The sequence below is a fragment of the Atractosteus spatula genome, chromosome 5 (genome assembly GCF_055471065.1).
Source record: "Atractosteus spatula isolate fAtrSpa1 chromosome 5, fAtrSpa1.hap1, whole genome shotgun sequence".
Classification (NCBI taxonomy): Eukaryota; Metazoa; Chordata; class Actinopteri; order Semionotiformes; family Lepisosteidae; genus Atractosteus; species Atractosteus spatula.
This window is the reverse complement of record NC_142710.1, coordinates 58,691,606-58,714,783: the sequence shown is the minus strand read 5'-3', so window position 1 is coordinate 58,714,783 and position 23,178 is coordinate 58,691,606. Positions and strand designations below refer to the sequence as shown.

Here is a 23,178-nt window from a genome sequence, read left to right as displayed (position 1 = left end):
TGTAATCTATATTGAGAGCTTGTCTTTCATGTGAGCTATTTACTTAGTATTGTTTTGCTGACAGATTTCTTGTTCTTAAAAGTTGAAACAATATGAAAGGTTTTTTTCACTTAATTTTTGCTTACTGGAAATAATCATTTATCTGTCATGTTTAGCAGAATTTGTCTGGTGGAACTGTTAAACAAAAAGGCAAACATTAAACACTATAAGCAAAATGGCGTACATTGAAACACAGTAAAGATATGTTAAAACCGCAGTGAGGCACAGTGAAATTGTGGTGAATATTTGCAACAGACATAATTTAGTCTGCTGCCGAATAGCTGAGTAATTACAAATTATCATTTAAATGGATAATTATCTTTTGCTTTTGATTACTTTATTGCTTTTTTTAATTTAGGATGCAAGACTTGTAAAGGTGATCAATATGTAGGGATACATATCATATTTTGGCCAATTATAGTTATCTCAGCATTATCTGCATTGCTATTTCATTTTTTTTCAACAGGCTACACCACACTTTTTGGTATGGCTTTATAATTTGGAGGCAGTCTATGGCTCATTAATTGCAATTGACTGGACTGTTTCCAAAATGTTGATCATTAGCTTTCACTCCCTGATTTGTAGTACAAACGTTTCTGAGACAGACATTTGGTTTGGGTAACAAAGAAATTGGTAAATCTGTGTTATATATATGAATTTTAATATTGTAAAGCATGCCAGAACAGGGAAAATATACAAATTTTTAATAAGATGACAGGTGTTTTAAATGGCAGTATTTTGTGTAATTAAAACTGCAAGCACTACATTTTCTTTAAAGTTTGTTTCTTACAGATTGCAGAGGTTCCTGTGAAAGCTGAAGTAGAATAACAAAATAAATGAATAGGTGTTGAATTTGCTAGAAAACCTTTTTGGTTAAGGAAAGGTATTCTCCCTTTTTGTAGTACATGTACTTCAAAATGTTTTTTATACATAGCATCTCCTACAGCATTTTAGATAATATGTGGCTCTGTGATCCTTGTCATTGTCATTGCCAAGTAGCTGAGCCCCTTTTGTGTTACAGGCTCATGTAAGCTAGCACCATATTTAAAATAACATTAGATGTATGTGCTTTTCACATTTACAAGCGCAATTCATGCAAGAGGAGGCAAAGCTGAAACGGCTTAGAACTTCTTAATAATGGGAGTTTCCTTTAATCTCCTGCTCTCGTGTCCTCAGATCTCCAGACATCCAACAATTCAGCAGCCTTCTGGGCTTACAGAGAGAGTTCAAGCTATCAAGCCCTGCTGCTGGATGAGGACCGTGGGTGGCTTCTGGTTGGGGCCAAAGATCACATCTTCATGCTACGCTCTGATAACCTAAATGAGCCAGCACGCAAGGTGGGGACCAAGGACTTAATGGATGTTAGGGATCCAGGACAACACACCCTGCTTGTTTGTTTATTTAAAGTTCATGTTGGGATTTCAGCTGTATCAATGCAGAAGTAATATAAGCTTAGATAATAGTCTGAGAAGTGAGAAGGTATCACATCTGGAACTGCACCTTGTGGTGTGTTCAGAGGCCCATATTCCCCTACAGGTCTACAGTCACCCATCCCAGTACTGACCAGCCATTGTCTTGCTTAGCTTTTGAAATCTGACTAGATCAGGCCACAGGGTGATAAAGGTAATAATACAAATCTGTAGTGTGCATAGTCCTAATGTAGAATATGTATCAGAGCTAATCAACGTGTGGCCTCTGTATTCCATTAAATTACACATTTTTACTACAACCAAATCCTTAATAACAATTATAATTAGAAGGAACAATATAGCAATATACTGGTCAAACCACAGTCAGCTATGGAGTGGACTGGCGGGCCTGTGAGATGAGTAGCCCTGCTGTATGTTAACATGCTGCTCATGTACTGTATTAGCCTTATGTTTTATTATTTGTACTGCAAATATTTAAACCTTAATAAAAAATGTAAGAATTACAACTTGTTCATATCAATATGAAACTTTATCAAAAACAGTTTCAAGAATTGTCTCCAGGCTGTTTTCTTCCAGTTCTTCCTATGGCTTTATTTAGCAAAAATGACCATCTTTTTCCATTCGCTGTTGGAATTGCTGAATTTGGTAATCTTTCAGGAGTTGTGAAAACATTTGGAAGTACAGTGATTCCATTAAGAATGCAAGATGCTTAAAATAGATAATAGATATACTATTGTGATATTCGAAGATTTTGTATTTTTTAAGTTAACTGTAAGCCACTTTAGATTAAAGCACCAGCGTTAATACTACTAATACTACAACAACTACTACTACTACTAATTATAATAATAATAATAATCATAATAGCAGCCTTTTTAATCTACCAAGTAACCTTTTCTAAGTTGTCACAGAGCTATAGCTTGTTGTTCGTCTTAATTTAGATCTATTGGCCAGCTGCAAAAGAGCACATTGAACACTGCAAACTGGCAGGGAAGAATGCAGAGGTAAGGAATGAATGCATGCTTTTAATGGCAATGAATGGATTGTTATTGGCAAATCTACATTTGCTTTCACTTCAGCACAGCAGCAAACACGGTGATCAAAGAATTTAGAGGCTAGTTGGTAAAACAAAATTATAGCATTGATGAAGTGAAATAAGGCTTGAAGCACTCACTATTTATAAAGCTACGGACAGATGTTTAAGGCTTAATAGTCTCTTTGGAGCCCAGGGGTTCTTGTTTTTACTGTAAAATTTGACATCTGTTTAATAAAAACAACATATTCACTAACACAAAACCATACAGTATTTTTATACCATTCATGTCTAATTTCTGATCTCAGATAACAGAAAGAAACAAAAGACACTGTATACATTTCAAGAGCTTTAAAATGACAAAGCAAACATTTACTGCATGTGTTTGAATGTTTAGAATATAGTGTCACCTGTCGTGATAAGTGTTTTGAAGATGAACCTTCACTTTTAATTTTTACATTTACATTAAATTATTTTAATTTACATTTAGATGTTTAGTAAAACAGAAGTGTGTAAGAGCTGTATATACAGTACATACAGTATGTAATAATAACATAAATGTTGCTATGCAGTCATGCTATCAAAATTAAATGTTTGCAAATGTTTTTCACAAACGTTGTAATTTATTTTAAGCCACTATAATTACCAACTTTGGGCTGTTTCATGACATTAAATTTAAAAAAATAAAAATCACATTCACTATGCTGCCAGTGCACAGACGTTGTAACTGTGTATTTCCTGATATATACTGTAGGTCCTCTGAAATTGTCTCTCACTAACAGCTTTGTTTTAAATGTTTGCAGACAGAATGTTCTAATCATGTAAGGCTCCTACAGCCTTTTAACAAAACCCACGTGTATACCTGTGGAACAGGTGCTTTTCACCCACTTTGCACCTATATTGACCTTGGCCACAATCTAGAGGTAAGTGAGATTATTACTGTCAATCTGTCAAGAAATTGTTTTGCAATTTCTGTACAGTTGCAGTCACCCGTGTATTCTGTATATGCATTGTCTGAATATGCAATCTGTTTCTAAAATGGATATTTTGAAAAAGACATCTGTGCAGAAAGAGATATTCCATCAAAATAAGAACATGACAAGGTACTGTAGATCTACTCAGGGTTTCCACATTTTCACACCTATGGTATTAATATTAGCTGTGTGTGTGAATAACTGAGTTAAACCCTGTAGGATGCTTGGTGCAAGCTACCTCAGACCACTGGGACAGTGTGTCTTTCATTCCATGCTTGGCATTGTGTCACTTAGCTTAATCATTTCCTCATTTATGTTATTTAGTAGCACTAGGATCTGAAATGTTTCATTCACCTACCAAGATTCAATTACCAAGAATTGTGGTGTAAAGTGTTTTCTTTTACACAAAAAATAGCATGACACCTCAGTTGGAAAGACTCCTCTATAGAAGCAAAGGACTCTACACTGCTGATGTTTAAGATTTAACGGTAACTTTTTGTTGCGTATTATTGTACAGTAGGTCCTCATTTGCAGAGTGCATACAGTCTCAGGTTCGGCTGTTTTTAATGAGGCTGCATAATAGCAGAGTTTTTCCTCAGTTTACATTACAGTAAGACTGTGTGCTCATCTGTGCTGCAAAAACTCTTCACGATGACATGCAGTATCATTGCATAGAATTTGTATTCTAGCCATCTTGTTTCAGGAACCTACATTTCGGTTGCTCCGTCATGCTGTGGAATCTGGGAGAGGGAAATGTCCCTATAGCCCTCTGGAACCATTCACAGCAAAGCTCACAGGTAAGTCTCTAAAACAGGGTTAAATCATCCATTATTTTCAGTTTGAGTGGCCTTGTCTTTAAAGTAAAATATTCAGGGTTCCTAGGAGCAATATATCCTTTTAAATAGCCTAACTGTGGTATGTACTTTCCACTGCCTGCCATTGTCCTGTGCTTAAGTTAATTGTCTGAACCTATATTTACACAAAATGCTCTGGGGGCAGGTTGTAAATTAAAGAACATGGGTTGTTTTTTTGTTGTTATGGTTTGGAGGACTTCCAATCCACTTGCAGTTTGCTACAGAGAACACATGGTAGGTAATTGTAGTGTGTTACAGAAAATATAGACCGTGAAGTTAAAAGGCCGGGACAGGCTTTGCAGTTACGAGGACTTTTAAAAGCATACACGGACACATTTAACAAAACAACAATGCAAGGCATCCAGCATTGCCCAACCAGGATGGATAATCATCCGGAGTACATGCTGAGCCCTGAAATAAAGGGACAGGGTTATTTCATTACTTGTCACCAGCTGTGACCAGGACTCTTCCTGGATTAAAAACCGAGTAATGGAATGCATTGTCTTTGACTTGCAGATCAAATAGATTGACCTATAAAGATTATATCTATAGACCATTTCAGTACCCAAAAAACTTTATTTTTAATTCATACTCTACCTTACTCATCAGTGAGCAACAACAAGTGAGTAGTTGTTATTGTTAATACTAATTCCAACTTTCAAAGGTCAGCATCAGATATTTCGAAATGCCCTGTGCTTCTGTTCCTGATAGATGGAGAGCTCTATGCTGGAACGTCAGTTGACTTTATGGGAACGAATGCTGCCATTTTTCGATCCCCTGTCCAGGGAATCAGCCAGCATTACATTCGGACTGAGGCCAATCAAGACCAGTGGCTCAATGGTATGGAAATCAAGGAGTGAGGAGAAACTTGAGATTCAGCTTAACCATGAGGTTTACTTAGACCCAATACTATCAGATCAGTAATAAACATGAGAAAAGGTGGATTTACAAAATTTAGCTGATCTGAAATGTTATTGGCATCTTACTAAATACCTAGAAAAAACACAGACAAACTGTTAGACATACAGTAAAACCCATCTGAAAACAAGTAGTATTACAGAAACTTCATTAGCATGACAGAATGTTGTAGGAAACTTTGATATCGTGAATGTATGTTATGATTCGTGTCAGAAAAGGCTGACAAAACTACTGTAGGTATACTAAGATATTCCCGCTTTCTCCCTGTTATTTCTCAATTTCCTACAGAGCCAGAGTTCATTGGTTCCTTTTCCATTCCGGACACACACAGCCCAGATGATGATAAGGTGTATTTCTTCTTCAAGGAGACAGCAGTGGAATCAATCCAGTGGGACAAGCGCATCTACACCAGGGTGGCACGAGTCTGTAAGGTAAGAACAGTAAAATCAGTAAGAACAGTCTGTGTTGGATTCTTTCATTGTGCACTTACTGTACATTCCAATCCTCTGTTGTCCTACGGGAGGAAACAGGAGTACCCCAAGCAAACTCCACACAGATAGCACTCCAATTTCGAAATTGAACCTAGGACCTCAACACTAACCACAGTGCCACCATGCCACAGAGCACCCAACGCAAAAAATATAAAAATTAAATGCATAATATAAATGATCTGCATGTCTAATTCAGAAGATGATTCCAGATCTTGGAAGCATTAAAAGCAAGATATTCTAGTAGTGAGAGGATTTTCCTTCAGCAGCAAAATTCCTACAGCCAAATGCATTCAGCAAAATTCCTTCTGCAGAAAACTGCAAAGTACAGTAGATTTTGGCACATTATGAATGTTTGAAACCTCAAACACTCAAACAGAGCCAACAAACAAATGCTTTATGTGTCAACTTGAACCCCATTTTGTAAGCAGTTTTTCTTTTCTTGAACGTAGGCGGGTGTTTTATTGCTGGTCTTGTTTGAACGTAGACAGATGCTCTCCTATTGGTTCTGATTATCAAAACTTACAGCAAAGGATCATACTTCTCTAAATTAATAAAGGCAATTAAAATGGGACAATAAAACATCCTTCTGTGCATTTGAAATTGGCCATCCTGGGATGAGGACAGTTAGGAAGTAATTGTTTCAGTCCTGGAGCCTGTGGTCTGTGCAGAACCTTGACTGTGTGTCTTTATTTAAAAATATAGAAAAAGGACAGAAAAGGCAGTTCACACAAAAAAGGGGAGCAGACAGGGGTAATTAAACTAAGAAGAAAAAAATTGTCTCTCTAGCAAAGTGTAACCTAGGCCTACCCTTCCCATGAGAACAAATTCTGTAGTTTACTACAACCAAATGTAATGTAAGGTATTCTCAGTCTCTGTTTAACTTTGTAAAGTAGATTTTTTAATTATTTTGTGCCTAATGTTTGTTCATTAACTTGAAAATCATTGTTGAGAAGGACTGACTGGTTCTGTGAAACAATCACACCAAGTACTGTACATCCAAAAGCGGATTGATCACATACAGCATTCCCAAAAGCTATCTGTTAAAAGACCCAGACATGAGCAGATACTATGCATCTCTGACAGACCAGTTTAGGTACAATTGCCTTTTGGTGCTGCCAGTACGGTCTTATGTTCTTTCTATACAGCATTTTCAAATAGTCATTTTGTTTTGTGTTTTTTTTTCTGGTTTTAGTAGTATAGTGCTGTTCACGTCAAACATCTCAAATAGTGAATGTTCAGTTTGCACAATGCTTTATGAGTAATTGTACTGTAAATCTGTGTTGATTTGCATTGGAAAAAATGGAGAACCGTAAAATTATAAATTTAACTTTGTATTTTTCCCTTTTCAGAAATCTGGTTCTCCTTATCAACTCTGACTTAAAGGGACCTAATACTGGTGATCTTTTTTACAGAATTGTTCTGTAACTGTTCCTGGGAGCAAAATCTCCCCAGTACTGCAGTGCAGTATTTCGGTGTTGTTCATTTTACACTCCAGCACCCAGGGAGCACTACATTAAGTTACTTGGGAGCAATTATTGGAATAATATGGTGTTATGGTCACAGCTCAGATGGGATGAATAGAAGGAGAAAAGGAATTAAGTGGTCGGAATTCTAAAAAGAAACCCTTTATTAAGTCAGCAACCAGGAACCAGTGAACGGGAAGAAAAGATTAGCTTTTGCCAAAAAATATTTTCAGAAAATTCATTGGGTCAGTTGTGCCCAGAGGTATTTTTGTCTTTTTTTATTTGGCTTGGATAGAGGAATGTGTACTAGACTTTTAATGTCATGTATTAGAATTATCATATGCAATTATCATACACAAAAGGCCAGATGAAGAAAGCAGACTGTGATTTTTTTAAATAAATTTTTTTTTTTGATTCATGAATGTAAGGATTCCACACCTAATACATAGTATGTTGTATTTGTTTTGTTTTTGCAAAATTTTAAATATCTGGATTTTTTTTTGTCTGGATAGAACAGTTTTTTCTTTGAGACTTCCACGTTCAATATAAAAATGTTTTACAATGTCTGGATTTATTTTATAAGCATTGTTACTTAGAAATACTTGATGAACCAGACAGATCTCAGAAAATATAGGAGAGTACAATGAAGAAAAGCATCCTTTAAATAGAGTGTAACCGAATATCATGCTTAATCTATCCCAGTCTGGACAAAGAACATTTTTGGACTTTGAAATTGATGCTTCCCTTGTTTTTCCCTAAACAGAATGATGTTGGTGGGAAGAGGAGCCTGATTAACCGTTGGACGACATTTCTTAAAGCAAGGCTGGTGTGTTCTGTGCCAGGGCCAGATGGCATGGACACCTACTTCGATGAATTGGGTAATAAGTGACATATCAAATGGAATTGTTCAAAATAAGATTTTTGAAGAAATATTGGGAGGGTGGTCTTTCAGTAATTTAAAGACCATTTTCAAATTGTGCATTTTAGAGTCTTTAGGTAAATAAATAATTTCAAATATCTGCCTTGGTTACCCTTTTCAGTTCTATAAATGGATTGGTTGTTCTTCTCTGAATTCCATGTTGTACAGAAAAGCTGATTCCTGCATTGGTGATTCTGCAAGAAAGCAGTTCTGAAATTAACAATATTGTGCTTCTGTTCTAGAGGACGTCTTTCTTCTTGAGACGAAAGATTCACAAAATCCTCTTATATATGGAGTCTTCTCCACATCCAGGTGGGTGACAATTCACAAAAAAAGAAAATCAGACCTGCTGCTTAAGAATGGCCATATCTTACAGAGCACCTTCTCTATTTCTGATTCATTTACATCAATGGCTTTGTATTATGCACAATGGAAATAATTAGAGGATGAAAAGATACAAAATTCAAATTTAGCATGTAACGTACAGAAAAGGGTCATTTAAAATATGTTTGCTGTCTTGAAAGCAGAAAGAAAATTGTGGCAGAGAGTGTGAAATACAGAAGATAAAACTCCAGTCAAATACTAAATAGTTTCGTTGTGTCTGCAGTTTAAAAGTAGCATTTTCGTCTGTAGAAAATTATTCAAGGTTCTCCGTTCCACATTGCCAGTTCAGTGACACATACCTGACTCTCAGAGGCTGTCACAATGCAGTGAGCTTTTTCTTTCTGGTTGATTAATGAGCCAGGATATTTAACCCTCAGAAGTCAACTTGAAACAAGTAGTGATTTCAGGTTGGAACATTTTCCGGTGAAATATAAGAAGGTTTTGATCTTTAGACCTTTAATTTATGTGTACATCCTCCAGGCACCTAATATAAAAAAACACCCCTCCATATTGTTACCAGAGCTATGATGCATTGACTTACCTCCAGGATGCACATACCATTATACATCCAAAGTGCCTTTGTGTTTTTTCAGGGTCAAAATAGGTTTCCACAAGTACTGTATGTACATAGAAATGTATGATATAATGTAAGATATAAAAAAATGGCTCCAATATCACTGTAACAAATAAGAACTGCATTCTAGATGAAGAAAAGCAAAATTAATTATAGCAATTAGGCTGAACTTTAGAGAAACATGCAGTGTCTCAAAAGTTAAAGCAGATAACTTCACCAAGTGGAGAGTGCTCTCTGATGCGTATCTCACATCTTTCTCCTGTTCAGCTCCAAAACTAACAACGGCCTTAAACCAATCCAGAAATAACTGCAAAAAAAGTTGGCTTCTTACCACATTATGCAGAACAGCTTGCTTGGTGCAAGCAGCTTGTTGATAGTACATTATCAGAGGTTATGTCACCCTGTAAATTTGTGATACAAAACTCCGGGTTGTCAGTATGATCTTAATCACATTGTGCTTCAGCTTCCTAGAGACGTAATTGGACATTCGGTTAATTTGTAGCAAAACAGGCATAAAGCAAGCAAAGCACACTGCATTTTCACTCTACCTCATCGCGAAGGGTTAGATAAAATTAAATGAAGCAATGCAGCAAAGTTTCAAAAACAGACAAAATGTATATTGTGTATATATTTTTGGAGACATTGCTTGGGATTGCTATGCTCACAATATCAGTATGTGCAAATGCTACAGAATCCCCAAACTGATAATAAATATTACAAGCAGTACTCCCCTTATGCTGTAGTGCAGCTTTGAAAAATGTTTTAATAATGTCTCCTGAATTACCACAGTCTTTTTGCACAAAACAGCAGCTGTTCTACAATGTTGCCACAATGTCTTCTGGTTAGACGGGAAGCTACTGTACCTGAGCCACTCAACTCAGATGACAGGGTTGGGCCACATATAGTTCAAAGATTGCTGGTTTGAATCTGACCTGTGTAATTAAGGCAACTATGACTTGGGAGGTCACAAGTAGCAACATTCAACTGGATGATCACTCCCAGGATTGTTTGGGGTCAAAGTCAACCAGGGTTTCCTGAGCTCACTGTACAGTAGTAACCCTTGTGACTTGGTGTGCAGAATCACTTGTGCATCCACAGTTTTAGCTTTGTTGTGCTGTGAAGCCTGGAGCGGGAAACTGAAGCAAAAGGTGTCAGTTCCAAAGAATTGAAAGAACATGGAAAATAAAATTTTATGGGTGCATATTATTCATAAAAACGAAATTGTGCAATGTGAATGTACTAGGTTAATATATTGTAACATCCCGGCTAGCTTTAATTTGATTGCAGTTTATTTATCAATAACTTGTGTGTACAAGAATGATTATTTGACATCGGGAACCAAATCTTTCTGTCCGTGTATGCAGACCCATTCACTGAGGGGTCGTTGCGAATCACAGGTCAGCAAGAATGTGACAAAAAAGTGTGGTATTAGGAAAGAGTGACTACTTAACCTTTAGCTGTCTCTTGCATAGCTAAGCTTTGCGTCTGTGGTTCCAAGCAACAGCAATAAAAGGCCGTCAATCAAATGCCTGCACTCTCCTTCTCAGTTTTTTTCTTTGTGGAAAAATAAAAAAAAAGTCTCTCATGCCTTACAATAACCTGACAGGCACCCATCCCAGAAGCATGTCTGCAGCAGCAGCAGCTCTTGAAGGCTGTCTTTTTTTTCCCGGTGCCAAAAAGGCTCAAGTTTATTCCCTTTCGGTTTGCAGTGCTGTGTTCAGGGGCTCGGCCGTGTGTGTGTATTCTATGGCTTCCATCCGCGCTGCCTTCAGTGGACCTTTCTCGCACAAGGAAGGGCCCGACTACCGCTGGGTGGAATACAAAGGAAGGATTCCATACCCTAGACCTGGCACTGTGAGTTTATCTGCAGGAAGTATGCGGCTGTCACTGGGTGGTTAGTGTTTGCAAAGGGAAGAGAGTCCCACCAGTTGAGACATGTAAATCTCTGGGAAGACATTAAAGTGTGAGAATAGAGATAGGTCTTCCTTGCCTCTTCACACCAGGGTATTCTGATGAAGGAAAATAAAACAATATCTAATAACATAACGATAAAGCATTTTCTCCTCCACTCTTTATTCCACTATTTTAATAAACAGAGAAAAAACATTAAGCCATTATTTTAAAAACGAATCCTGCAATCTCAGCATTGAGAACAAATGCATTTCAAAGACATGGCTGTGTTGTTATCATCTCAGGAAAAAAACAAGTGCATACTTACTATGGATTGGGAATGTTGAACGAATATGCTTCTTCTGCATCTTTTGTTGATTTTCTCGGCACGGAGATGTAGTCTTATTTCACAATAAGAAACCAACTGACGCTTCTCGAAATGTCCATAATTTTCTTACCCATAATGGCAGCTTTCTGAAATTCCATTGACAAGCTCCAAAGATATTGAGCCAAAAACCAAATAACATGCATGTTCAGATTTGTTGCTTTTTAGAAAAGTTCCTGTTCAGAAAATACATTTGTTGCTTTTTCAGCACATGTAGTGCTCATTACACCTCTTTTAGTTAATCTTTTATAGATGTTTTAATACTACTGTACATCTGTTATGGATATCTTTTCCAGTATATACAGTACATTAGAAATGTTTTGACAGTCTGCAAAAAAAGCTGAGTTCTTTGTGACTTGATGCATAAGAAAATGGAAATGGGCAAATAACTGTGGCATATTCATTTATCTTGGAAAAGTAAAAAATATATATGCAAGCTTAAACATGTTTATAATAATTAATGGGTCATCAATGAAAGTAGATAGGTAAGAAGAGTCTTTGTGATTCAATGACTACAATAAGCACACTTTTGCTTTTTATTTTTAAAAAAAAGCCATTTTGTTGTTTGTAGTGTCCCAGCGAGACCTATGACCCTTTGCACAAATCAACTCGGGACTACCCAGACGATGTCATCAGCTTCATGAGAGGTCACCACCTAATGTGGGAGCCGGTGCTGCCCCTCAACAGGCGGCCCATCTTCATGAGGACTGGCGCCCCCTACCTGATCAAGAAGGTGGTGGCGGACAGAGTGGAGGCGGAGGATGGGCAGTACGACGTCCTGTATCTGGGAACTGGTATGGTGATAGCAACAGACCTCAGGGGTCTTTGTGGGCTTGACGAGATGTAAAAATGTCTAAACTTGGAATTACACGTCTTGGCTGAGTGGTAATTAAAACGCTGCAGAATTCACGGGGAATCTGAATATTATAGTTTTCAGTCCATAATACAATATGAGCAAGCACACAAATATTAGCTAATTTCTTTGAATGATAGAGGTGTACTTTTTTCTACGTACAGTATTTATTTATGCATCTGTGATAGTCCTTGGTGCACCACCTTCTTTCATTGGAATTGTCTTTTCACATTTTGGTCCATTACAGTATGTCTTTTAGTTTTGAAGTTTTAGCTTTTCAGGCATCAGTTAAAGAATGGCTTTAATTGTACTTTATTGTCACAGGATATTTGATCATTATCCAGTAGGAAGTTATTTTAGTAAAATAGTTTGGAGTGTCATGTTAGATAATTTGAGGCTTTACTTTTAAAACCAGGTGAGTCAGGTCATTCCAAATCTGCAGAAGTTTGCTGGATCTTAATGATAACAGATTGGTCAAAATCAAACATTTCATCCGTAATATGTTTGAAGTGTACAGAATATTGCTCACAATCCAAGCCAGAATCACTTATTCAGCACAGTGAGTTTTAGAAAGGAATGTCTCATGTTGATTTATGATTCAGGATATTTAACCTTCGAGAGTTGACCTCAGGTCAGGGGTTAACCCAGGTCAATCAAGTAAAAAGGTTTCTGATCTTTAAATTCCCTGCTATGTTGCTCTAAATTATGTACCTATAAACCCCCCACTTTCATCAAGACAGAGTGCACATTAAAAGAATCATGTCATTTAAGGGTTAATAATTCTTATCCTACATGAAATCCTTTCCTAATAATAGTTATATTAGTAATAGTATTAATAGTAGTAGTAGAAATAATAAATCTCAAGCTTGTGAGTCATGTATACAGTTAGATCAGTATTTTTGTGCTTTACAATGATATTTAATAAAGTAAAAGGTGCACAAAAATGCATGCTCCTTAAAGATCTAATTGTAAATCACTTTTTTAAATCATCAATTTTTAAAATCTTAACTGGTGGTTAGCTTGATATTATACTGTATATTAGACTTATAAAGTGGATTGTGTACTGTAAATGGGATTAATTAAACTATAAAAAGATTGATTACTGAGGATATATTGTTGGAATTCTGACTTCACTTTTAATAGCATCTCAAGGTATATTTCTACTTTAATTTTAGGACTTTTAACTGATGTGTTTTTTTACGCATTCAGCTTGTCCAGTCCTCATTCTACCCAAACCTAGGTATGAAGTGCTAGTGAAGTGAAACATTTTACTTCTGACTTTTAAAGCCCTACATGGATTAGCACCTAATTACTTTTGTGATTTGCTTTATCTGTACACTACTAAGCATAGCCCTTGATCACCTGCCTCTGGCTTCTTATCAATACCAAAAACTCAGCAGTGCTCTTTTGGCAATTGGGCCTTTTCCTGTCTAGCACCCAGACTGTAGAATGAGCACCTGAAGGCAGTAAGGGAAAGTGCTTCTTTTAGCACATTTAACAAGCCAAATAGAAAACGTGTTTTACTGTTACTGGCTGTTGCTGTTGCTGTACTGTATGTACAGTTTAATTGATGTTATTTTATTGTAATTGTTAAAAATAATGCAAATATTAATAGCAACATTAAAAATAGTTTAAAAATCATACCAAATTAATGTGTTTATTCTCAGCTATTACAAGCCACTTAGTTTTCATTTTAATTTACAGTTATCGGACATATATTCAGATTTGTTTTGTTTTATGTGTTTTAGGAAAATAATATCTTAGCTGCTATAAAAAGAGCAGAATTTTACAATTTTATTTCAGCTTGAATTAGCTGTGTTTTACGCTTAAAAAATAAATTAAACTTAGTAAGTGTAACCCACTTGACAATGAAAATCAAAATGTGTCACAAAGAGGAAACATCACACAGGAACTAGTGGTCAGAATCAATCACTCTTGAGCATGCATTCTTTTTTAGAGATCTGACAGTTCCCACGATAATCCAAAGTGAATTCTGGGACCATTACGACCTTCTTAAAAAGTGTGTCTATTTTATTCTCTGTCCCTGAACTCTGCCATTAATAAGTGAATAGACTCAGTACATCACAGATGGCCTAAAGGCAAACATTGCTCAGGTCAGTCTGTTGTCTTTAAAAGAGAATCTGGCTGTAATGTCACAGCTGCTTTAGTCAGGAATAAGAATTTAGATTTTTTGTTTGTTGTGGGTGCATTTACCAATGGATATGGAATGATTTGAAAAATGGCTTTCTAAGATTTGATTAAATTATCTGACGTTGGCTCTCAAGTACATTTACAAATGATACTTTTGGGGTTACAAATGGGAGAAAATAATGTTTTCTGCGTTTCCCTTAGACAACGGCAAGGTGCTCAAAATAATTGCCATTCCAAAAGATAACTGGGAGACAGAGGAGATAGTTCTGGAAGAGCTCGGTCTTTTTCAGGTGAGATCTTTAATCTTCTTTAGTCTTCCACTTTTTAGGGGCCACATTAATGTGCTCTCGTTGTTGGTTCCTCCTTATGAGAATGATTACCACACAGAGGTTCAACTGGAGAGCTAGAACAATGTGCAGACTGCAAGGAAACAAGTAGAGGTCAATGCTAAAAAGTAGAAAGAAAGAAAAAATTTTTTTGGATATTGTGCCATCTGATTCTTTTATAAATGAAAAAATGTCTTAACAAAGTGTTTTCTCTTTTCAGTGTGGAATTAACCTCAACGTGTAATATTCCTCCTAATTTGTTATTTCTGCTAGAATAAATCAATGAGATTCTCAAAATGTGTTGTCATAAAGTGCAAGAATTAAACAAATTGGCTTTATCAGAGCCCATTCCTAAACCAATGCAGAATCAGTTCTCTGGAACATTAAAATACCTGCCAAATGTTATTTATTCTCTGTTAGCTCTGAGTTATTGCCATAAGGTATGTTTTTACGTAATGCATAACTGTCAGTAGAAATTAAAATCATACTACACAATCAGAACAGGATAAAGCACAATGACAGGAAAAAAGTATAATCTAATCATTATCATAAATGTTACTAGGGATTTGCTGAAAGAAATGACTATTGACAGCAAAAAAAAATGTTACTGTTTTTCACTTGGACATGATGTTTGGATTTTAAATAAATTATATTTGGAAAGGGCAGTTAGCACTGCTGTGTCACCACTTTTACATCCTGGGTTTGAGTCTCTTTCTGAGTGGAGTTTGCATATTCACTGTGTCTGAGCGCCTGGGTGTGTGTACTCTGGTTTCTCCTGTTTCCTTCTACAATTGAAAGACATGCTGTCCAAAAATTTAGAACTGAAGATTCTAAATGACCTCTTGTGAGTGAATGCACATTTTTTTGTGCCCTGCGATAGACTGGCATCCCATCTAGGGTGTAGTCTCATCTTGTGCCCTGTATCTGCTGAGTTAGCCACTGGCTCTCTGTGATGCTCTAAGGATAAAGCATTTATTGAAAATGGATCTATATGAAGAGAGAAAAACTAAAGCAAATTTTGCACAGTGGAGCACAATTTTTTTAAAGCTGTGCTATTAGTGCTTAGTGGAAATGGTGCCTCTGTACTTGTTCCTGCTCACATAAACTTGCTTTCTTATCTCTTTACTAGAAACCAACTTCTGTCCTCAGCATGGTGCTGTCAACAAAACGGGTGAGTTTTCTGTAGTTAGAGAGCGATCACACAGTGTAAAGTTCCAAAGTGACATTCCTTGCATGACATGTATTTGCTTTGCAAATCCAAAAAATGTTCCCAAGGTGCTCTGACTGAAAATGAAACATTATTTTATACAAAAGGAAAACTAAATTAAAAGAAAATGAAATGCTTATGTATGTTTGTTCTATGCCTGGCTAGTAGATGTAATTGCTTAAGGTACATTAAGCAGCATGGAACATTGCTGTATTTTTAAGCTCCGTGAAGTTGCCCCCCTTCACACACGCAATGAAATCCACCTCATTCGTTATGTAGGGGGAACAAATTCATGGAGCTGAAGTTTTAATTTTAAATTGATCTTTTAAGCAGTTACTGTGTTGTTTTACTGATATATAATACCAAGTGTACTCTATAAATGCTGTATAGTATGTTATAGTGCAAAGATAAAGTAATACAAAGTTTTATGGATGTGTTATTATTCCAGGATTGAGTATGGAGGCATCACTACACCAGGTTTTGGGGTTTTGTTATAGAATTTCTGCTCCAGTCCGTAGGGGTTGTGTTGCTTTGCAGTACAATGTCTTGTGACTTCAGCTTCCCTCTCTCTTCAGCAACAGCTGTACGTGAGCAGCCAGTCTGGCGTCACCCAGGTGTCTCTCCATCGCTGTGACCTCTACGGGACAGTCTGTGCCGACTGCTGCCTTGCCAGGGACCCGTACTGTGCTTGGGATGGCACCTCCTGCAGCAGATACTTCCCCACCAACAAGAGGTGAGGAGAGAGACGAGAGGTCCCACTTTGTCTCCTGATCTGCATTGTTAGCGCTGTGACTTGAATGTCAATGTCCGATTGTTAAATTCACATCTGTACTGCTAGAATTGGCTGCATTGGTTGGATTGCATATGTTTTCGTCAAACAGCACAAAAAAGACAGCCATTCCGTATGCTATACTGATTACTTTTTCTTTTGGTTACTCTTTTTCGAAACACCTAAAAAATTCCAGCTGATTTTCCAATGTCAAGATGACATGGAGGGGAGGGGAACTGCATTTGATTTCATTTACATACTTTCTGTACATAAAGATTGTTTTGTGCACTGTCTGTCTTCTCTAATACGGTGACTTTGGATGGAGCACTATTACACTTAACTCTTCTCTGCTTGTATTGTCTCAGTCATCCCAATGGCTTTAATTCAGAAAAAATAGTTTAAATTGTCATTTATCCTGAAAACAGGATATTGATTAGGGCTGGTCTGACCTGGTTTTTTGTAGCATTTTGCATGAATTTGATTTCTTCAATCAGTGTCAACTGAGTTTTATCATCTGTTGATATAGACGTGCACGGAGGCAAGATGTCAAATATGGAGACCCCAAGAGCCAGTGTCATGATCTGGGAGATGGTAATTATTATTATCCTTCATTTCCAAACAGCACTGAAAAGTAACTTCTTTTCCTGCCGGTACATGTCTGATTATTACTCCATTATCACCTCTCACTGCTATGTGGAAATGAGGAAATAAGGTTCCTAGGAAATTTAAATAGCATACTTAATGACACCTAAACCTTCCACATTTAAGTGGATTAGGTTTTTGTGGTGGAGTGGGTGGAGTGGGTGGGGTGGAGTGGAACTGAAGCAATCTTTCATCCACAACCTGAACAAACTAGTGTGAAATCTCAGTTTATACAGTACCTCAGTCAGTAACAGCTCTAACTGGAATGCAAAACGAAACTGAGAAGAGGAAAGTAAGAAAGTGCTTAAACAATGAATATGATACGTAGAAATCAAATGGCTTTGTTAAAATGTTTGACTCGTGCCAATTCTCCTGAATGTATTCTGTAACACCTTCTTACTTTCACCTCTTTTTATGATATTGTACTAGATTAGCAGTTTTGCTGTCGTTTGTATTTTATGTACAAAAGCAAGTGGTCAAATTCGGACACAGCAAGTCACTAAAGGGCATAGCTGACAAAAGCTGATAGGAGGTTAAATATGTGTATGCTTCCAAGTATTACTTCAGTAATTTCTAGATGTTCTTTGGCATTAGCTCAAGGTATTATATTTAATCTGCTAAATTTCTTACACTTTCACACCTTAGTTTCAGTTTTAGGAACATCTAGAGAAGGTAAGTTTAAACGCTGAGAATACTAACTTACTTGCTGTGTTTCCAGGTTTGGATGCAGTGGAGGACAAGGTGATCTATGGGGTGGAAACCAGCTCCACTTTCCTGGAGTGCATCCCCAAGTCCCAGCAAACCAGTATCAGATGGACTGTACAGCACCACCCAGGAAAGCACAGCAAAGAGGTGCAGTCCTATATTACTATACTTCATCAAACTCTAACTCTGAAGATAATTAGGAAGAAGGTCAAGTAATTTGCAACAAAGAACAGGGAATAGGGGAGTTATGGAGTTTTTTTGTGGGCTATAACGAGTTGTTCATGTTTGCGCGTTTTGACATTTGACAATGTCATAAACTCTTGCACTTTGTTTTGTATTGTTCCTTGAGGCTTCAGTCAAAATTTCGCAATAAAACCTCAGAGATCACCACTGACTATTCTGGGGGACAAACTTTCCATTCCAGGACACGAATTCAGTGTGCTGTGTGCGCAACTTAGAAAACAGGTGCCGTGGTGGGCAAAAAGAAAAAACTGAAATAGCCGTGACTTTACCTCTTGTTACTCATTTCCCCCCCAAACCTGTGCTGCAGCTGAAGAGTGTGGAGCGGTTTGTGACCATGGAGAGAGGGATCCTCATTCAGCGGCTGGAACAAGGAGACGCAGGCCTTTACTCCTGCCTGGCTGAGGAACACGCCTTCTCCCATCCCATCACCCACTACACCCTCCACGTCATCACCCAGCAGCAGATTGCGGCTCTCCCAGGCAAGGACAGGAGTGGGGAACCAGGGCTAGGAAGCACCCCCATGCGACACAGCTCCTCTGCCATCGAGCAGATCCAGCGACACTACAAGGACTACGTGCAGCTGATGAGCGTCTCCGGGCTGAGCGCCGATGAATACTGTGAGCAGCTGTGGTTCAGGGAGAAGCGCAAGCAGAAGATGCGCAATCTGAAGTGGAAACAGGCAGTGGAAAACAAGAAAGGGAGAGTCCGCAGACACCCTGGTTCTGTATGACTTGAAGAACAGACTGTCTGAGCAGATAGGGTACTGACCTTCAGACATCCAGCAGCCTGAGACTGGTCTTGTTAGTGCTGGTGAACCCATACCAGCCCACTTTGAAAAAGCCAGTTGGTTTATTCACTTCCCTTCATTTCCAAGAATGCCCTCTACAGGTGCACATGGGTTTGAATATGTCCCGTATTATCTCTAAATGGGACTTTATGAAGGTGGATATAAAAATTGCTGACATTTGAAAGCACTTCATAGTGCTCACATTTGTAGGACATGTTTTTTTTTTCAGTCATGGGATGCAAGCAACTAAAGGCGATGCATTTTATGTAACTCAGATATTTTCACATCTGGAAAATATGCAACCGAAATGGCCTGTTGAGTCACACGACGAATAACGGTTTAGTACACTGTGTATTGTGAAATATTACATTCCTCTGTTCTTCCTCATAACTGAGGACGAAGCTTACATTTATATTGAATGTAATAAATATCTCTCATTTTGGAAATGGCAGAGATACAATACGTGGTTTGTGTTCTAAAGAAGCAACACATTTTCCAGCAGAGTGATACCTTCATGCAAATGTTACATAAGTTACTCGCTACTGTATATATAAGTAATTACTTATCTTTTTCAATATTTTAGCAAAATGGTAGATTAATGGAAAGGGAAAATAAGTACTGAACCAAATATTTTGTTGAGAGCTGAAAATACATTTTATAACAAAGCCTAAATCTGGCAACACATACTGAAGCATTGGTTTAATATTTTACATTTCTTTGAAAGAAAATGCCATCAGAGAAGCAATTTATTTATATTCTACTTTACTTTAATACTTCTGCTTTGATGGATGCACAGAGTGATAATATATTGCTGTTACAATACTGGATTGATTTAGGCCATGAATACTGCTTTGTCTTTATGTCATTTTGTGAATCAGTTTCACTTTTTTGTTATTGCAATGAATTATTGAACATCTGCAAACACTTTGTGCAGCTGAATATAAAGATTAGCTATTGCCAATGTTTCCTCTGCATTTATTCTATCTGGATGAATCGATTTTTTGGTATTTTATTTTTTCAAACCATCTAATGCACACAGTTTAATTAAGGTATTTATAATATAGGGATGACTAAAAAGGCTTTTTACTTGTGGGTTCTTCATAACATCGTGATAAAAATAGCAAAACGTTGCTCATTGTGTCAGTATTGAAAGAATCTTGCTTCCAAAGTACAGTAATTTAAGTTTAAGGTAGGATTTTAGATGCAGTAGCACCACCTAGTGTTTTTCTTAAGTCCACTGCAGGAAGGTGATTCGATAGCAGCGATCAGTTACGAATTTCTGTTGTGCAGTTTAAGAATCAAAAGAAAGTTCACTACAGATTTAATGGTAAAAACACATGACAAATTGTGCAATTTATGGAGCGTTCCTTCTTAATAAAGGATATAATAATAATAATAGGTTAGATTATAGGTTTTCAACCATGCAGTAAACTGTGCCAGTATTTTTCCCCACTGAAACTAGTAATCAAAGTACAGTATATGGAATACTGAGTATTTGGTTACTGAAAGAGTAAAATCCTCGGTTTAAACAGCTTGTGTTCAAAGATGTATTCATCTGCGCCCAGCTGACAAACTGAACATCGATATTGATACATATTGAACATATAGATCAAAACACATTTTAAATTTTTTAAACGTCTACCATTAAACAATTTTGAATGGTTGAAAAAATGTTTTTTTTTATTTACAGTAGCTTATGCGTCACACATGAAATCTGCTCAAATACGATGTCCAACTTATTTAACAGTGAACAGCAAACTGTTAACACAAACAAATGTCTACAATGATTTTGTTTCTGAAACATTCGCCTTCGGGGAGGGGGTGACAAGCATCACCCTGAGTCATCTTTCCTGTTTCAGGTATTGCTCATCTCATAGCTATTGAGCCTCATAAATAACTCATCTCTGGTAAAACAGCGAAACTGTGATTTGTAAAAGCTACTTTGTTTTTACTTCTGACTTAGCACTTAATAATATTTCTCAAAGTTTTCCCACTGTGATAAAACAAAAACTTTAAAGTACATAAGAACTGGAATAAGTGAATTGTGTTGTAAACAGAACTAAAACGGTCTGTTTTGTGCACATTACAGCAGAAAGCAACACTACACTGTATCACTGTAATGTATAGTCAACTTGTAGTCCTTGAATTGAGCTATATTGTATTTTTGATTGAATGGTACATTTAATTAATACTTGGGTGTGTTATTAAAAATTACAAAAAACGGACATAATTTATTTTGTAATTTCTTTATTTTTTAATGGTCTTTAGTGTGCCTCTGGTGCAAGGGAATGGTAGATTTCCTGTATATCTTATACAGTAGCTTATACAGTACAACGCCAAAAGAACTCGGTAGCAGAACTGAACGGAAAACGTCGGGTTAAGAAGTTAAATCTGCGCGTAAGCACTGATTCTTTTCCGATCAGGGCGACAATAGGGACTCTAGAAATTTATGAATATGTTTTTCTTTTTGGGATTTTATTCTAATGTAAACAGGAACTCCGTATATATATTGTATGTACCGTATAACCATGTCGCTTACAAGTCAGTAAAATATGAACGTCAGTCTAGCCGCGTTGTCGCTGCGCTCCGCAAGGATATATCAATCCATTATATGGACTTTTTTAGCGTTTATAAACCTTAGATATATCGGTCTGTATAATAATAATCTTTCCTTTCATGTAAGTGTCCTAAGTGTAAGAAATAAGGACAAAGAGATGCTTTTGTCATTAAAACTGACTGGATACGTTTCATAATATTGTTAGAACTTAAGAGGCCATCTCGAAAAACAATAGGTAGAAAGGGAACTGTTTACCTAGCTGTGAGAGACAGAGGATAACAAAAATCTACTCCGGTTACTCAAAACTGAAGAAAAACATTTATAACACAGAAACACATCACAAGACACAGTAGAGAGACAGGTCAGAGAAAGGGGATGAAGTGAGACAAGGAAACAAACAGAAAGAAGAGAGATGTTCTGTTCTTGGATTTGGTGATGATGCAATTTTAGAATAGGTACAGTAGATTCTTTGACCTTTGGACATCCAGGATTATAGGAATGGATATTTAGCACTGGGTTATATTCTGTCAATTTAGTTCAAGTAGGTAGCTGCGTCAGCATGCGTAGGTTGCAAAGAAACAAGTAAAGGTTTATTCCATGTTGAAAAAAGAAGAAAAGGAACACAACGTTTGGCTGTGTAGCTTCGGGTGTGTCCATTTCTGTCAATTTAGGACGTCAAATGTTTCTCTTGTTCGCATGTTTAGGCATTATATAGGATTTCAGGGTACAGGGTTAACGTTCCGGGTTTCTGGGTCTGTAGAATTTAGGCCTTGTTTTGTAAGTAGTGTAACATTTATGTTGCATGTCGTGTAATGTGTTGTGTTGTTTAATTGTCGTTGTTATTGTTAATAACTTCATTTTAAGTCTCTTCGCTATGAATGTTAATGATGTCGTAATTGACATTTTCTATTGGACCGTGTGGTAATATGGTACGCTCATCTGCAAAATCTCTTGCAAATGGGCTTTCCAAGTTCAAACTTGAGACTTCACGCCTTTTGTGGGACAATATCTTTTTTTAGATTAACCTCACCACTAAGCAGTTTAAGAAGAAATTTCTGAAGAAATAGACACAATATTATGAGCCAGAGCCAGAACGCATTCGGCAAAAGACACAACAGGTTTCTTATGAAGGACGACAGACAGCGATTCAGAGTTTCAAAGTGAATTTCTCCTTTGCAGTCCTTGATACTGCTGCAGTATTTACTTGGTTGACGAAAGATTTAAACAGATGCCGTTTAAACAGCAGCTAGAGTCAGTATTTGGCTTTCAATGTGATATACATATTTTGTAAAGAAAACCGCAAAACAGATACGAAATTGCATACAGAAGTAAAGTCAGCATGGACACAAGAAAATTAAAAAAAATATGTCGATACAATATGAAATTAATGGGGAATTGTACAGAAGAACTAGTGAGTAATACAAAAGATAAGGCGTTTTAACAGTATAGAGTGATTTTAAAAAATGCTCGTTAAACTCCATTCATGAGTTTTATTATTTCTTTCTATGTTGGATTTGGTATAATGGTAGCTATAGCATGCTAGTTTGTAACGCTTTTGGATGTGTAATAAAAATATAATGGACA

At 36.9% G+C, this 23,178-nt stretch overlaps 1 protein-coding gene across 1 annotated transcript in view; it reads left to right on the top strand.

Moving 5' to 3' along the window:
- LOC148835345 (semaphorin-3D) overlaps window positions 1–19,992 on the top strand; it is a 66,624-nt gene extending 46,632 nt beyond the window's left edge. Inside the window, exons 3-18 of the mRNA XM_088917535.1 lie at window positions 1,216–1,376; window positions 2,411–2,473; window positions 3,306–3,425; window positions 4,180–4,273; window positions 5,042–5,170; window positions 5,537–5,679; window positions 7,966–8,080; window positions 8,364–8,433; window positions 10,789–10,933; window positions 11,926–12,148; window positions 14,560–14,648; window positions 15,814–15,855; window positions 16,467–16,624; window positions 17,187–17,251; window positions 18,021–18,154; window positions 18,558–19,992. Coding sequence (XP_088773661.1) covers window positions 1,216–1,376; window positions 2,411–2,473; window positions 3,306–3,425; window positions 4,180–4,273; window positions 5,042–5,170; window positions 5,537–5,679; window positions 7,966–8,080; window positions 8,364–8,433; window positions 10,789–10,933; window positions 11,926–12,148; window positions 14,560–14,648; window positions 15,814–15,855; window positions 16,467–16,624; window positions 17,187–17,251; window positions 18,021–18,154; window positions 18,558–18,980 — 2,174 coding nt within the window. The 3' untranslated portion in view covers window positions 18,981–19,992. The remainder of the gene's footprint in view (window positions 1–1,215; window positions 1,377–2,410; window positions 2,474–3,305; window positions 3,426–4,179; window positions 4,274–5,041; window positions 5,171–5,536; window positions 5,680–7,965; window positions 8,081–8,363; window positions 8,434–10,788; window positions 10,934–11,925; window positions 12,149–14,559; window positions 14,649–15,813; window positions 15,856–16,466; window positions 16,625–17,186; window positions 17,252–18,020; window positions 18,155–18,557) is intronic.
- Window positions 19,993–23,178: the final 3,186 nt, after the last annotated feature.